We start from the raw sequence: 14,522 nt of genomic DNA on the forward strand, positions 1-14,522 counted from the left end.
GGGAACAGTGTGTTGGCCTGCAGTTGCTCCCTGGCATCAAACTCTCATCCGCACTTGTCTCACTCCGAGTGCACCAAGTTAACAACTGACATGATAGACAGAGCGGAGAAACAGCTGCTCCTCTAGAAGGTACTGGTGGGCGGGGGGGGGCACTGATGGCCTTAACAGACATGTCAGAGGCAGAGGGGGAACCGTGTACCACACTCAAGCCATTTCCCAGACCTTTCATCAGAGACAAGAAAAAGAAAACCTGACATTTGACTTTCTTTGTAGTTTATTGTGTATTTATTGTTTGAGTGGTAATAGTGGGAAGGAAATCTGTGTATTTGAGCAAAAATAGAAAATAACTAAAAACCCACGAGGAAAAAAACAAAAGAGAAAAATATCCCTGCATATTTTAGTTTAAAGTCATAATTAGCCTCTATGAAAAATGATGTGCCATATGGTTGGTTCTTTAATACGATCATAATCATGTGTAAAACCTTATTCTGCTAATACATTAATAAAACTCTTTCATCTGAGGTGTTCAACACTATAAAACATATATAATAGAAACATTTTGATTGTTTCACACTTAAGTGCATCAGTTTTCCTGTGATGAAGGAATTTTGTCTCTCCATGAAATAAAAGAAAAAAAAGGACATTTCAATTGTGAAATGGAAATGTGAATGATTGAACAATACACACACAGTTAAGCATAAGCACTGAAATCCCTTGTGTCTCGAAGACTTTGCTCTTTGACCCCCGTGTGTTAGTGAGGTCGCAGTCTTCACACCTTCCTGCAGACCACCCCAGCTCTCCTTCAGGTTTCAGCTCTTACGCCTCTATGTTTAGTTTCCATAGCTGTACATAGCTGGCGCGTCTAAAAACATTTCTCTTTCTCCTTCCAATTTCACAGGGGACTATTTTCACCCACAGCAGATGAATGATTCCCTGGGAAGGTCGGCCTGCGCCAGTCAGTTGACCTGTTTGCAGTGACGGTGGAGGAGGAGGAGGAGGAGGAAGAGGAGGAGGAGGGGAGGCAGTTTCCTAGGAGTGCATGGCAACGCTGAGTGACTGTGGAGCCTCTCGGCTGATCAATGCCGCCGTGGAACCACACAGCTGACAGCGGACAATGAACAACACACTCTGCTAATAGACCATGCGTCCTCCACAACACCAAATGAGAAGAGGGCTGCTGCTACAATGGGGGGCCTGTTGTTCATGGACTTGGGCGTCTCAGCAGGGGAACTGGGGGACCTGTAGACAGGAGTCTACCGGTCAGCCTGAGTTTGGCAAGCTCAGAAAAAGGGAACAACCTCAGCGCTCCAGACTGGACGCCAACTTTTAAATAGCCGACGTTGAATTAACGCCTCACACATCAACAATTCTAATGATGTCCAACAGGCTCCCTTCATTCTTCTTCCCTTCATTGACGCCTTTGGCTCGTCCATTGATGTTTTTACAGCCCAGTGTCGCTTAAATGTCATCTCGACTTTTAACTGGCCACGGCTTTTCAAGTCCCGCCCATATGACACTGATAGCCCCGCCCCCCCTTCACACTGCGCCCCGCCCCCTTCAGAGCCAGCCGCAGGTCTTTTGAACTGTGCGTCGGACCTGGAGCTGTCAGTGCGCCACCGGAGCCCTGAGAGGAAACACTCATCCACACCGCGAGCACGATGAAGAGGAGCAACAACTACAGCTCATCGGACAGCGACCTGGACGACAATATTGAGGTGGAGAAGGACAGTGGCGACGAAAATGGGTTTGTTGATTTTATTTATTTTTCCCTTAAAAAAACAAAACACTTGTGTGTTTTGAGAGAAGTTTTAACATTTAAGCATTTTAGTAGCATTTAATATCTTTTTGAGTGATTTGATCTGCAAAGACGGATTATTATTTACGGATTTAAAAAAAAAATTTTTTTTAAATCCACAAATCCAGTGTCATTGTCAATTAAAATGTTTAATTTGTCTCTTTTAGTCAACTTGACTCTCACGGATCGATGTCACCCTCCACATCCACACAAGTTCAAGCCAGAAAAAGACGCAGGGGGGTATGTAGACGTTGTAGAATCTCTGCTGCCAAGTTGCACACTGCTACATTAACGCTAAAACATTTTTCACCACTGTGTCTTTAAAAAAATAAAAAAATGTCATTTATTCATAACAGATTATTGAGAAACGCAGACGTGACCGGATCAATAACAGTCTCTCAGAACTGAGAAGACTGGTGCCAAGTGCTTTTGAGAAACAGGTAAATAACTGATCAGTTTAGTCTTTCTTCTTAGATGTGTGAGGGAATGATGAAATATTAACTGACAATTTGATTTTACAGGGATCTGCAAAATTGGAAAAGGCGGAAATTTTACAAATGACAGTGGACCATTTAAAGATGCTCCATGCATCTGGTGGAAAAGGTGACAAACGTTTGGTTTTACTTTTGGATGATGTATGAATAAATTCATGCTTGAACTCCAGGAGGCATGAGGATTTGTTTGTCAAACTTTCTTTTTCTTTTTTTTTTTTTTTTGCCAACAGGTTTCTTTGAGGCTCATGCTCTTGCTAAGGATTACCGCAGCCTGGGCTTCAGGGAGTGTCTGTCAGAGACGGCTCGCTATCTGAGCATCATAGAGGGCCGGGACAGTACAGACTCCCTCCGTGTACGCTTGGTGTCTCACCTCAGCAACTACGCCTCTCAGAGGGAGGTGCACGCTGGACTGGAACACTTGGCCTGGGGCTCTGCCTACGGGACAGCCCCTGCCCATCTCCCCCATCCCCTGCTGCTACAGCACCCACAGGGCAGGACACCTGCTTCCAGAAACAATAGCAGCCCACCCTCCTCCTCATCTTCCTCAACATCCTCCTCCTCCACCCCCTCCTCCACTGAGGCATCTAGGACATCCAGACTTGGTGTCATGCCCCCCACAGAGTCCCTCAGGGTGCCCCCCAATGGCTCCCTGCCTCTCAGTCTGTCTGTGCCAACATCCAAGCTTTCGCCGCCGCTCGTCTCGACTCTCTCCTCGCTTTCCGCCTTCCCGCTCTCCTTTGGTGCCTTCCCTCTTGTCTCTCCAACGGCTGTCAGCACAATGAGTCCCTCCTCCACCCTGTCGAAGCCTTACAGGCCCTGGGGCATGGAGATCGGGGCTTTTTGAAGCTAACCACTGGACTGAAGGCAACAGCTGAGCTGTGCCCGCCACCACGGACAGGCTCAACAGGAAACCTGCTCTGAATGATTTTAAGCTACAAAATAAAGGGGAACAAGGCAAACGTTTTCTTTTTAAAGTAAGGATTAAGCTGGAGGAGAGATTGGAAGATGTCATTTTAAGTTCATTTGTCCTTTATTTTCAACTAAAAAAAGAATTCTAATTGAGTTTTGTGATGTTATTCCTAAAATAAAAACTAGAAATTAATTTAGTTAGTCTGCACTTCCTCCAGGTTGAGGATGGATTTAATGAAATGATGAGTGAGCCATGAATAGATTTACTGCAAGCACAAATTTAGAGGTCAGCTCTCATAGACCCTTTACTGAAATCTATGCATTTGTTGAGCAAAGATGTCTGCATTTAACATGATTTACTTTTATATAAATTGGTTTGCTTTATAGTGATATCCAAACTATGTGGATGAGAATATGCACATCATTGCACCCTTGTTGGAAAACTAACTACTTGAGAATTGGAAACTTGCATTTTTGTCTCTATTTGTAATATTTTTGTACCAATAAATTGAGTCTAAATGTATGAAACATAAGCTATGTGTTCTTCTGTGATATTTTTCCCTCAATTGCTCACAGCTTTGTATGATTTTTTTTTTTTTAAATAAAGAAACTTTTTATATTAGAAGTTGATCTTTCTTCAAATTAATAAATACCGCATATGACACATAGTCTTCAGGTGTATTTGTTTCGCCAATCCCTTGGGGGTTAATCGTCAGCTAATAAGGGCCTATTGACTGAAAGGCAATTCCTTCACTGCGTGCCAGGTAAGTAACCAAATCCCAGAGCATTGTTGCCCTTATGAATACCCAGGAAATCATTAAGAGCCAGAGGAAATCCTTTACAATGTTGCCCTGACCTCACCAGCTTGGGTTGGTCTGAAACGGAGACAATAGTGTGAACAGGATGAGGGCTTTGGAGGAAAGCGGTTAAAAAGTAACAACAACACAGAGACAGATGGGCCTTTAAATCATCGATTAGCACAGACGTGTGGTTCAATCTGGTTCAGGTGCAGGTTTATAGGGGTTCACAGTTTTCTAGGATGTTTCTATGGAACACCTACAGGTGGGGCAGCTGCTGTCTGTTGATTTGTTCCCCCAATAAAGCCTCACAAATCAAGTTTATTATCTTGTTTTCTGATTTCTTTTAAAGATTCTCTTCTAAAAAAAAAAAAAAAAGTAAGAAATTAAATTCCAATGATGTGTCTCAGTGAATTTATTTTGGCAATTTAAATTATTATCTTATAAATTTGAGTGCAGTGGGTCCAATAAGATCTTCTCTTGTCCAAAATAAATAAGACACTGCCCCCTGGTGGCGGATTATCATATCGTATCTGATCTTATCGTTCAGGAAACCGTTCAAATGTGTTCATCAATACGTATCTATAATTAAAAAAAGCATTCACATTAGACTGACACCTTAATAAAAAAAAGAATCTGGGTGGAGACTGTGAGCATCAGGAGGTGTAGATAACTGGTTCTTTTATTTGGCAGTTTACATTTTCCCTTCCCCAAGTATTAGATGGTGCATGCCATGTTGACAGATCCCCAAACCTTTATTCAGCAAAGCTTTCACAGAGAAATATATGAAGGGAGAAACACAAGCAGCAGAGGATGCAGGCAGATATCAGTGGTACTGTATATTAAAAAGAGAACTAGTTCAGTGTGCTGAATGTAAATCATCCCACATCCATTCTCTATCTAATCCCCTAGAGAGAAGACGCTAATGATGCCTCAAGGTAAATCTGCATTCACACACACCCACACAGACATACATTATGTTCACACTATCACTATCAAGATGGGAGCAACAGCACATTCCACTGTCCAAGACACTATACATGATACCAGTATGGGGTCGTAACATTCAACAAGTTGTAGGATTCATCCCCGAATACTGTGTTCTTAACAGAGCGATTGATTTTGGATAAAGATGGGATGGAAATTGTCAGGGTGAGCGGGAATCTGCAAGTGTAGAAACAGCTGATCCCACTGGGCAAAGACATTCTTAATAATAATAATTACAAAGCACCTGTTAAGTTCATTATCAAGCTCATTTCCGAGGAGGTGGACAATTTAGGAGTCTATGGGTTTTGGCATATCATTAGGATTTCAAGCGTGCGTGTGGAGAAGAGAGTAGGTGCGAATGTGGGAGATACGCTGATATCTTGAGATCTCTGTAGTTTGAGTACACCAACCGCCGTTCGTCGCACAAAGGACACAGAAACATCATCAATCGTGACATCATCATCATCATCATCATCATCAGGAAACAAATGTCTGTCAACTCACAACACAAGGAGGGCTTTCACAAGAAAATGGTTGTAGAGTCAAATTTCAATAACTGAAACATTAATCAGTGACAAACAAAATATTTCAAATTATACAGTGAAGTACAGCACAAGATTTGTATGTTCTTCACCTTCCATCATAGATAGATAGATAGATAGATAGATAGATAGATAGATAGATAGATAGATAGATAGATAGATAGATAGATAGATAGATAGATAGAGAGAGAGAGAGAGCGAGAGAGAGAGAGAGAGAGATAGATGGATAGATAGATGGCTAGATAGATAAACAGAAATTATATTTACAAAACAAATGTCATATTGTCTCCTAAATCAACAAATCCATTCATTTCTTCAGGTGTGTGGTGTTATTGATGTTTGTATCCACTGATAATACTGGTAATAGTGAGTACTGGTGGCAGGGCGTGTCGTGGTGTGATGGCGAGGTCTGTGGACCTCTCGGCCTCCAGGGTTGAGTGTCTGTTTACAGAAAGATGGTGAGGGCAGGGGAGAGAAGAGGACGGGGCTGGATGGAAGGAACCAAATGTACCACGGAAACCGGGACTTCCTGCGAGGCTCATGCTGTCACCTCTTCCCTCAGCTCTTTGTTCCTGCGTACCACGGCTGCGTGTTTCTCCTGAAAACAAGAGTGAGCGTGAGTTATGTGTCCAAGCAGGCCATGATTTGCCTTGCACGCAGGTCCATAAAGCTTTCACCTTCTCCTGTAGACGTTCAATCATGGCCGCCAGATGGGCGTCACGGTTCTCCTTGATCTGCTCCATCTTCATCAGGAGCTTCTCCTCGGCCATCTTGCTGAAGTTGCTGTTCTCCTCCATGGCCTTTAGCAACACATCCCTCTCATGCTCGCGCTTCTCTGCCAAAGCCCTCAACACCTGGGCCTCCTGGTACTGTTTATGCAAATGTAAGTGGTTTAACATCTCCAAAAATAAAGGCATCTGTATTATCAACACTCAAATCCGTTACACGCAGGTAAAATACTCACCTTCCTCCGCTCTTCAGCGGCTTCCAGTTTTTTCTCAATGTCTTCCAAGGAGACGTCCCTCTTCGGAGGTGAGGGAAGGTTGTGAGCGGCGTCTGACACCGGAGACTGCGGCTTGAGAATCACCTCAAAGGCCTGTCCCGAGGCTCGCTTGTTTATAGGTTTCACCTCTATGTCTGCAAGTCAACCAGTTAGAAGGATGAAGCCAGTAAAATCGCTGTTCAATAATATATCAGTACTATAAGTAATCATGATCGTCCATGTCTCCAATCGCGCACGAACGGGGGAATCTTGTGAAAATGTTACCTTCAAAGTCAGAGACAAGATTCTTGCGTGTCTCTGGATAGAAGCAGGAGCAGATGAGGGATAGTACAGACAGCTCCTTCATCTTCTCTTTGTAAGCTGTGGGAACATAAACACATCGCACCACTTACTGACGGTTTTTCTCAGCAGACGTGAGAAAATTACAAAAGTAGCAAACTATTACAACAACAAAAAAAAACATATTATCATGGATACCAGTGAAGCTTTTAACTTAAAGAATTGCATTTTAAGAAGAGCGAAATTGCCAGATAGAACAATCAGATAAGATTAACATTGCACTAATGATTTGTTGAAAGTGTATGTGAGTGCTGTGATGCTTAATAATTCATTAAAGGAATGTATTCTGGGTGTGTGATGAAATCATGAGTCTCTTTCTGTCGGGGCAAAAACATTTCAGTTATTAAAATAAGACATATCTATAAAAAAAAAATAAAGCACTATTATGCAATATCCTCGTCCTATCTGCATTAGATGAGTGAGATCTGTGGAAGTAATTGAGTTGTCACAGCTGTCCAATGATCTTAACTTATTTTAATTGCATTCAGGGCTTGTTGTTTGTTTTGTTTTTTCTTACAAAATACTCAGGACCTGCTGTAAAAACTCGGTCACTTTATTAATGCTTATCCTGGATTTGACAAAGTGCCCACCTGGCTCTTGGGAGAGGACTTACAGATTGTTGGTGTTGTTAAGCCCTCTGCTGCAAAGGCCAGTGTGTGTGAAGCAGCCCCTTGCTGCAGGGCTGGCCTGCCTCCCATCCCGCTATACACCTGCCTATTGCACTACTCTGTGATACACAATATAATTAACACAAACATCACCAGAACCTACATCGAATGATCAGATGGGCCGCTTTTATTCAGGAAGGTGCAAGTGCTTCAGATATATATGTGCATACAAGCCCATGAAAACAAATCTGCCGAATGTCTGGCCTACAACAATAAATGTCCATTAAAAAGGATGACTAATGCAGGGGGCAATGCATTTCTTTTCAAGTTAATCACGAGTGCAAGGATATTTGTGCAGACTCATGCTTTCAAACAGCAGTGGGTGTTGTTTTTTTTAATTCAACATTGTTCTAAATAGACTACAGTGGTGCATCCTTGGCAAGGAAGAAATGAAGGAAGCTAAAGGAAAGAATAAAGGGAGCAACTTTGTGTCTGATCCAATCAAAGCATCCTAATCACGATATTAAAAAAAAAAAAAAACGCAATAGGAATAGATAATGGAGCAGGTTTATTTGAAGCAAAGTGGGGTGAAAGCAAGAGAGATGAAGCCCTCGCAGCTTTGCTGTGGGCTACATGGTCGTCAGCTCAGCATCTTGGGTGGGGTCCGTCTGCATTATGCTGCATGCTGGGGCCGCTGTAGCATGAACCGCAGGTGCAGCGTGGGAAATAAATCTATTTATAGGGCCGCTCCGTATTAACACATCGTCTAATCTTACACAACGAGAGAAAACAATATATTTGGATTAATAAGATAAGTTAGATGACGATGATAATAAAGGAGATGATGCTCTATGCGGTGATCATGAATCCAGGGTTGAGACAATGCGCCCAAAAATCCCCGGGAAAAATCTCTCAAAAATCAACGATTTCATTTATTTCAGTGATCATCATCCCAACATTTTCGGCGGAAATCCGACAAATGTGTGGCCGCCAGTCGGAAAGCTCGTGGCTACAGGGCCGGCATAGAGTCAATACAGAGAGGACGCACCTGTCTCAAGTACATTCATCCATTCATCCATCCGCCATCCATCCATCCATCCCTCCGTGTGAACGTGCTTACCGCTTGCTGTCTTGGCCATGGCTGATGTCTTCTTTATCTTTGTCTTCTACGCAGATGATGCTGGAGCTCTCTCCTGGTGGACGGTGATGCTGCTTAAGGCACTGAGTCAGCGAACAGAACAGACCGGGGCAGGAGCGCAGAGGAGACAGGAGGAGGTGGGCACGCACGGGAGCGCGCAGGCAGACCCTCCCCCGTGCTGTGACGCGCGTCACCGAGGGCTGTGGCCTGGTCTGCTCGCAGGTTCGAATCCACGAGCACAGCAAAGTTCACAAGCGTCAATGCATGATGTATATCTACATTCGTCACCATAATAAACTAATGGCCAGAGGCATTTTTGACTAAAATGTTTTGTTTTGCTTTTAGTCTGCATTCTTGATAATTCAATCCACCTCTAAAACAATCCACATACAGAGTTTAAGAGTTTGGTGGTATAGTATAGTATAGTACAGTACAGTACAGTACAGTACAGTACATTTTCCCAAAACCACATGAAAAATTAGCGCTACTATTGAAGACATAAGTTGATTTGAATTTTGCTAAATAACATTCATCTCTTGATAAAAAGCAGTTTTCTTTTGTTTAGTTTTTGGCATGCGTTTTATGAATTATTGTTAGTTTCTGTTTTTCTGAATCTTTTCCAGTCTGTGTTTTGACATCATACCTAAATTTTTTCAAAATGTCAAGCTCAGTAAGTAAATTAAAAACTATACATATTTTTAATTTATCGTCTTTTTTGAAACAAGAATTTTGTGAAGTAACAATGGCTAGCTCGGCTACGCTACACCAAACTAATAATGTAACGATGGTCAATAACGTGAAAAATTTGTGACAAGATAAAGTAATAAAGGCAATAATAACAGTGATTTTCATTTGATTAGGAATTACCCTGTGACACCCCACGGAACGGTCAAGCAGAGCGAATGGGCCACAAATGGCCGCCAGGCCTTACAATGCCAAAGGTCTGAACCAGAGTATGTCAATAATTTGACTGGGGGGGGGGGGGGGGTGGGGGGGGGGGGGTGGGGGGGGGTGGGGGGGGGGGATTTAATAAGCCTAAATCCAATTTCTGTTTTTTGAAAAACTGGAAAAGTTGACTTTTACCATCAGTTTAGTTGGGTGATTATATCCAGATTGACCATAAAAAGGTTAAATCGGCCCAAAATACCACTGATATTATAAAACAAAACGTGAATACACTTTACCATCTGGGAGATGAGCTAACAATGTTAGCTATATTAGGAATGACTCACACTGTTCTGTCTTATCATTTGCATGCATCACCATGCCGCTTTGAACCACAATGACTAAAAGAGTCCAAACTATTGATTTTATTTCCCAGAACAACAGTTGAGCTGCAGGCAGATTTCCTTGGATAGTTGTCAAACCATCCAATAGGTGATCGTGAGAGAATCTTAGAAAGCCAACGCTTCTCCATCGCCTTCTCAAATCTCATTTGCCACTCAAAATCGAATAATTCTTTGGCACAGTGCTTCAAGGCATGTGATGATCCGCTGATGTAAGGCGTTTAGCGGCCCCAAGTGATGGTGGGAGGAAGGCTGCGGGAGCTGCTCTTAGGTCAGCAGATTTTTGACATGAGTCAGGAAAAGGTTGACCATACAGTAAGACAGATACGGAGCTCAGTAAATTATCCTAATGGCTGATGATGGCTCTGGCAAATTGAGGTACTAATTGTAAACCAGCCTGATTGGCATGTGGCATCTTTTCCTCACGTTGGTCACCAGCCTGGTCACACTCTGCTTCAGGACGACGTTCATCTCTTAAACACAGACAAGAGAGCTGAAAGAACCAATTCCTCAATACAACAAGCCAAATGTATATTACAGTTCTCCTTGGGTAAAACCTGATCACACACAAAGTATTCTAAAATGCTTTGTTGAGTCTGAATGTGATACATCACAGCCCACGCAAAGTAATATATTATCTTTATTTCACAAGTAGTGAAATCCTATCCTAATCTGTTTCAACAGGTTACAGCTTTAGTGTCGAAATAAAAAGCTGGAAGACAAAATCCAGTTTAATTGAAAATAACTACAACAAACTATACCAACAAAATACAATCTGATCAATAACTAGCCATTTGTTGTCATTAAAGAAACAAGCACCATTTCAGTGAACTTCGTCACGGCACAAATGTAAATGCTCAGACTCAAGAAATCTCATGTGTCGTACAAAACAAAGACCACCTTAAATATGATTTGATGGGCTGCTACATCACATTTAATACTTACTTAAATGGATAAATACACAAGAAAAAAAATGCAAATGTCTGTGCTCATTTATCCTACCTATGAAAGCTAATCAACTAAAAGAGCATAAAGTCATGGTATAGTTGTAAAAAGTTATCAACTGCTGTAGAAAAATCTAAATGTATGGCTGCAGAAGAATAACATGGAATATAGCAGTGCATCATATATTTCCTATTTCATAATTTTCAACAGAAAATGGCCAGAGTATATTTTGATACACACGTGACGACTCGTACAATCAACAACATTTTGCTTTGGGGTTCAGACGCTTTTTGATGTAGTAGCCGACCAGTATCTGAGGCCGCTGCTGGTAATTGTGGAGAACTTCATGAGAGCTGCTCAGCTGATCCCCCTTCAGGCGATCCAATAACGTCACACAAACGACAGCAGCTACACAAAGCAAGGGAGGATTGTTAGAAACTCGGCAGCGACTTAGTGTGTTTACGCACGATTTGTCAGGTATAATATTTGTGATTTCTCACCTCGCAGACCGCTGAGCTTGCACATGGCAGCGAAGGCTGATGATTCCATTTCGATATTGTGGACTCCGGATTCCCGGGCTTTATTGAGGTAGTCCTGCTTATCTTTCTCGGTGTAGGAGCAGAAAGCACCATCCAAGCGGGCTTGCCCTGAGGGTCACATCAGAAAAAGCAGTGAAAAACCAAGATCGTGAACAAATGATATACATATATAAGTATATATACCTTCATAGAAATCCAGGGTACACATGGTGTTGCCAACCACTGTCTGAAACTGGTTGAGCTCATTGCTGCATTGCAACAACTCCTCCGCCAGGCCTTCATCCAGATCAGTGTTGCGCACGACGGTCTTGCCCAGGATCACCTGTTCGAACTTGGCCACGAAGGTGGCGTCCACTGACTGCTTTGTAACGACAACAGAGCCAGGCTCAAGTCCTGCACAGCAAATACAGCACGTGAGATGCTGTTATTAAAAAAAAAAGGAGTTTTAGTCCAAATAAAACCATCCTAGATTTGTAACCAAATGACCTTACCAATCCCCCCTGATGTCCCAATGCGTATGATCGTAACATCCGTGCAACCTGCGTGATGCAAGAGCTTTATTAGCTCATGCAGCATTATGGCAATAGACGGGATTCCCATTCCGTGCTGCAAAACCAGAAACACACACGACACAAACAAGTTTCTCAATCGATCTTATGACCAAATAAACCGGTCCTGAGCAGTGTGTGTCGGCACGTACGCTGACAGAGAGCACAGGGCCAACTTTGTACATGGCGTAACGGTCTGTCCCGGCGCAGATGTTTGGATACTCTGATTTGGGGTCTTCCATGACGAGCTCGGCAGCGATGTACTCAGTGAAAGCTTTCATTCTCCACGGGCTGCCCCCGACACAGACAAACTATAAACAAAGACATAAAGACAAATGTTTGCCGAGGGGATATAAATAAGAGGATTATGTTTCAAGAATAATAAAAAAGATTTACTTTGACATCGCCGAACATGGCGGGGAGGTCGTGAGTTTTCGTTCCCAGACTGAAGTGGTAAAGTATGTCGTCCTTCAGTGTGTCCAGGTGTGGGTTGTGTACGTCAACTCGGCTAAAAGAGACGGAAAGAGCAGTCGGTGACGAGTCGGTTTCAAACTGATAATCAGACTCGCTTGATTCAAACTTTCCAAAACAAAAATGCAATAATAATAACAAAGAGATCAATATATTGATAGCTGAAAAACACATTTCTTATTAGTTTTTTATCTTTCGAATCGCGTAAAAACTGATGTTTATTGGGTAAATCCGGAGGTGAATCAATCATTCAGATCTTTTATTTGAATAAGACAAAAACAGGGAAGAAAGAATATTTTAAAAAAAAAAAAAATGTTTTGCTGACAATTAACGTTTAATAAAACTGCATAAGAAACGGGTTTATGTGGGAAAAGAAAAGCTGTGGTTCATCTATGTAAAATATAAATTAGTTTGACGTGATAAGATTAACACTTAACAAAAGTGTGTGATATCAGTGTGAAACAGTGTGTTACTGTTTTATCTGTTGCAGGTGGAAACTGTTTTGACTTCATTTATCATATCATCAGAGATAATAAACAGAAAAAACTAATCTGACACTTTATAAAATTAAAACTTGGTTATTTGGCCATCAGAAAATGGTTCAATTTCCTATCTGTTCAAATGCTGAAGTGTCCTTGAGCGAGACACTGAGCCCCTTAAATCTAAGCGAGAAAATTAAGGGTAAACAGTCATTATTGGGTGGAGGTAAGAACTCCTGAAAACACCTGAAACATGATTCCCCACTCTTTTTAAAAACAAAAAACAAAAAGGACGCTGAAACCACTGGTGAAATATCACACTTTCAAAGCTCGTTGTGTGAACTATAATCCCTTCATTCTCTGTCAATAAGGAAGTTGTGAAATAGGTGTGGTCGGATATAAAATTGTGCAACATTTCGATCATAAATGCTGCAGAGCTGAAGTGTAATTGACAAAATGCATACCTGCGTGTACTTGCTGTAACAAGTAGATTATAAAGTGTTTACAGTCAAGTAGTTGAAAGTAGATTCATGGAAGTTTCCCCTCAAAAGAGTTATTACTGTGGCTAATGTGTACTTACTTACATCTGGTGCAGAAGGAAGTAAATCCTATTGATGCTGAGGTTATTGTTAGTAATTTATAAACCAACAGGCCCCAGCCTGGCAGCTCTTTAGATACTAATGGCCTAAATGTGCTGCTCCTCTGCTGAGAAGGTTGATGCTGGTGTGGGGGTGGGGGGACATGTTTGTCCTTTCTCTCAGGAAAGAAAGGTCAATGTCCTGAATATCCTGTCACACCCAGTAGTTTCCTCATTTGACTGCACTGTACTTTTCTGAACCCACACTGTAACTTAGGGTTACCTCACCTGCACGGCGCACTCGGCTTGGTGTCGTTTGGATCCATCTTCCTGACCAGTGACAGCCGAATCCGAGCGGAAACTATTTATTAATAACAAGAAGAAGAAAAAAAGACCTCTTATAGCACATGCATTATAGCGGTATGCGTGTATTTACAGGTTTGTGAGAATCCCGAAAGTATCAAACACAAATGCCTCGAGAGGCAGAATCAAGGACTTATTCTATCAAACTGAAAACAAACGGTATTGATATGTAATCTCACGGCGGCACGCGCAGCATTCATCTTGCGCGGAGGGGACACGGAAGCGAGCTTCATCTTTACCTCCAATAAAGAGCCAAGAGCCGGGGGGGCGAGGGGGAGCCGACAACCTGGTCGAGATGTTTTGATGAGAGGTTTGTGATCACCGGCCGGTGCGCCTCCGGTTCTTCTCTTCTCACCGACTCATCTGACTTCACATGTGACGTCGCCACCGTAACGTGGAGCCGGCCCACGATGCTGTGACGTCAGCGACGTCACAGGGCGTCCTGAGCTGGTCTGCTTGGCTCACGTAGGCAGGAGCTTTCAACATTTAATGTATCACAGATATCTGTAATTTAAGCCTTTTCTATGCAAAATGAACGGGTCAAATATAGACAATGGCATGCTCACTATATGCGGATGTTAATCGGCTCCACTTTGATCACTAAAATCTCATAACACAAGCATTTATGAGAATTATGGAAACTAATTTTATGAGAAAAAGCTTAACTATGTATCTTTAATTTTAAACAAGCATACACTACTT

At 42.2% G+C, this 14,522-nt stretch overlaps 3 protein-coding genes across 3 annotated transcripts; 1 reads left to right on the top strand and 2 right to left on the bottom strand.

Moving 5' to 3' along the window:
* The first annotated feature begins 1,592 nt into the window (after nt 1-1,592).
* On the top strand, nt 1,593-3,723 carry LOC308114212 (hairy/enhancer-of-split related with YRPW motif protein 1-like). The gene is made up of 5 exons (XM_080470911.1): nt 1,593-1,744; nt 1,963-2,035; nt 2,152-2,235; nt 2,317-2,398; nt 2,520-3,723. The coding sequence occupies exons 1-5, from the start codon at nt 1,659-1,661 to the stop codon at nt 3,131-3,133; spliced, it is 939 nt and encodes a 312-aa protein (XP_080327037.1). The 5' UTR covers nt 1,593-1,658; the 3' UTR covers nt 3,134-3,723.
* A 925-nt stretch (nt 3,724-4,648) lies between these two features.
* On the bottom strand, nt 4,649-8,794 carry stmn2a (stathmin 2a). The gene is made up of 5 exons (XM_080472517.1): nt 8,595-8,794; nt 6,792-6,887; nt 6,489-6,661; nt 6,202-6,393; nt 4,649-6,122 (listed from the first exon to the last, which is right to left on the bottom strand). Exons 1-5 carry the CDS (start codon nt 8,611-8,613, stop codon nt 6,063-6,065), a joined length of 540 nt encoding a protein of 179 aa, XP_080328643.1. The 5' UTR covers nt 8,614-8,794; the 3' UTR covers nt 4,649-6,062.
* Nucleotides 8,795-9,908: 1,114 nt separating this feature from the next.
* On the bottom strand, nt 9,909-14,216 carry upp1 (uridine phosphorylase 1). The gene is made up of 8 exons (XM_080470655.1): nt 14,060-14,216; nt 13,746-13,818; nt 12,327-12,438; nt 12,083-12,241; nt 11,874-11,988; nt 11,566-11,775; nt 11,344-11,490; nt 9,909-11,251 (listed from the first exon to the last, which is right to left on the bottom strand). Exons 2-8 carry the CDS (start codon nt 13,781-13,783, stop codon nt 11,100-11,102), a joined length of 933 nt encoding a protein of 310 aa, XP_080326781.1. The 5' UTR covers nt 13,784-13,818; nt 14,060-14,216; the 3' UTR covers nt 9,909-11,099.
* Nucleotides 14,217-14,522: the final 306 nt, after the last annotated feature.

This window comes from Lipophrys pholis, assembly GCF_963383615.2.
Source record: "Lipophrys pholis genome assembly, chromosome: 9".
Taxonomy (NCBI): Eukaryota; Metazoa; Chordata; class Actinopteri; order Blenniiformes; family Blenniidae; genus Lipophrys; species Lipophrys pholis.

What these genes read in the sequence shown, in the direction of transcription:
- stmn2a (XM_080472517.1), bottom strand. An exon ending in CCGCTGAAGAGCGGAGGAAG is followed by an intron (nt 6,394 to 6,488) that starts GTGAGTATTTTA and finishes TTGCATAAACAG; the next exon opens with TACCAGGAGGCCCAGGTGTT. An exon ending in TTGAACGTCTACAGGAGAAG is followed by an intron (nt 6,123 to 6,201) that starts GTGAAAGCTTTA and finishes TCTTGTTTTCAG; the next exon opens with GAGAAACACGCAGCCGTGGT.
- LOC308114212 (XM_080470911.1), top strand. Translation starts at nt 1,659, where the DNA reads ATGAAGAGGAGCAACAACTACAGCTCATCGGACAGCGACCTGGACGAC. An exon ending in CAAGTGCTTTTGAGAAACAG is followed by an intron (nt 2,236 to 2,316) that starts GTAAATAACTGA and finishes TTGATTTTACAG; the next exon opens with GGATCTGCAAAATTGGAAAA. An exon ending in CCATGCATCTGGTGGAAAAG is followed by an intron (nt 2,399 to 2,519) that starts GTGACAAACGTT and finishes TTTTGCCAACAG; the next exon opens with GTTTCTTTGAGGCTCATGCT.
- upp1 (XM_080470655.1), bottom strand. Translation starts at nt 13,783, where the DNA reads ATGGATCCAAACGACACCAAGCCGAGTGCGCCGTGCAG. An exon ending in GCCCTGTGCTCTCTGTCAGC is followed by an intron (nt 11,989 to 12,082) that starts GTACGTGCCGAC and finishes CTGGTTTTGCAG; the next exon opens with CACGGAATGGGAATCCCGTC. An exon ending in TGGGACATCAGGGGGGATTG is followed by an intron (nt 11,776 to 11,873) that starts GTAAGGTCATTT and finishes TTTGCTGTGCAG; the next exon opens with GACTTGAGCCTGGCTCTGTT.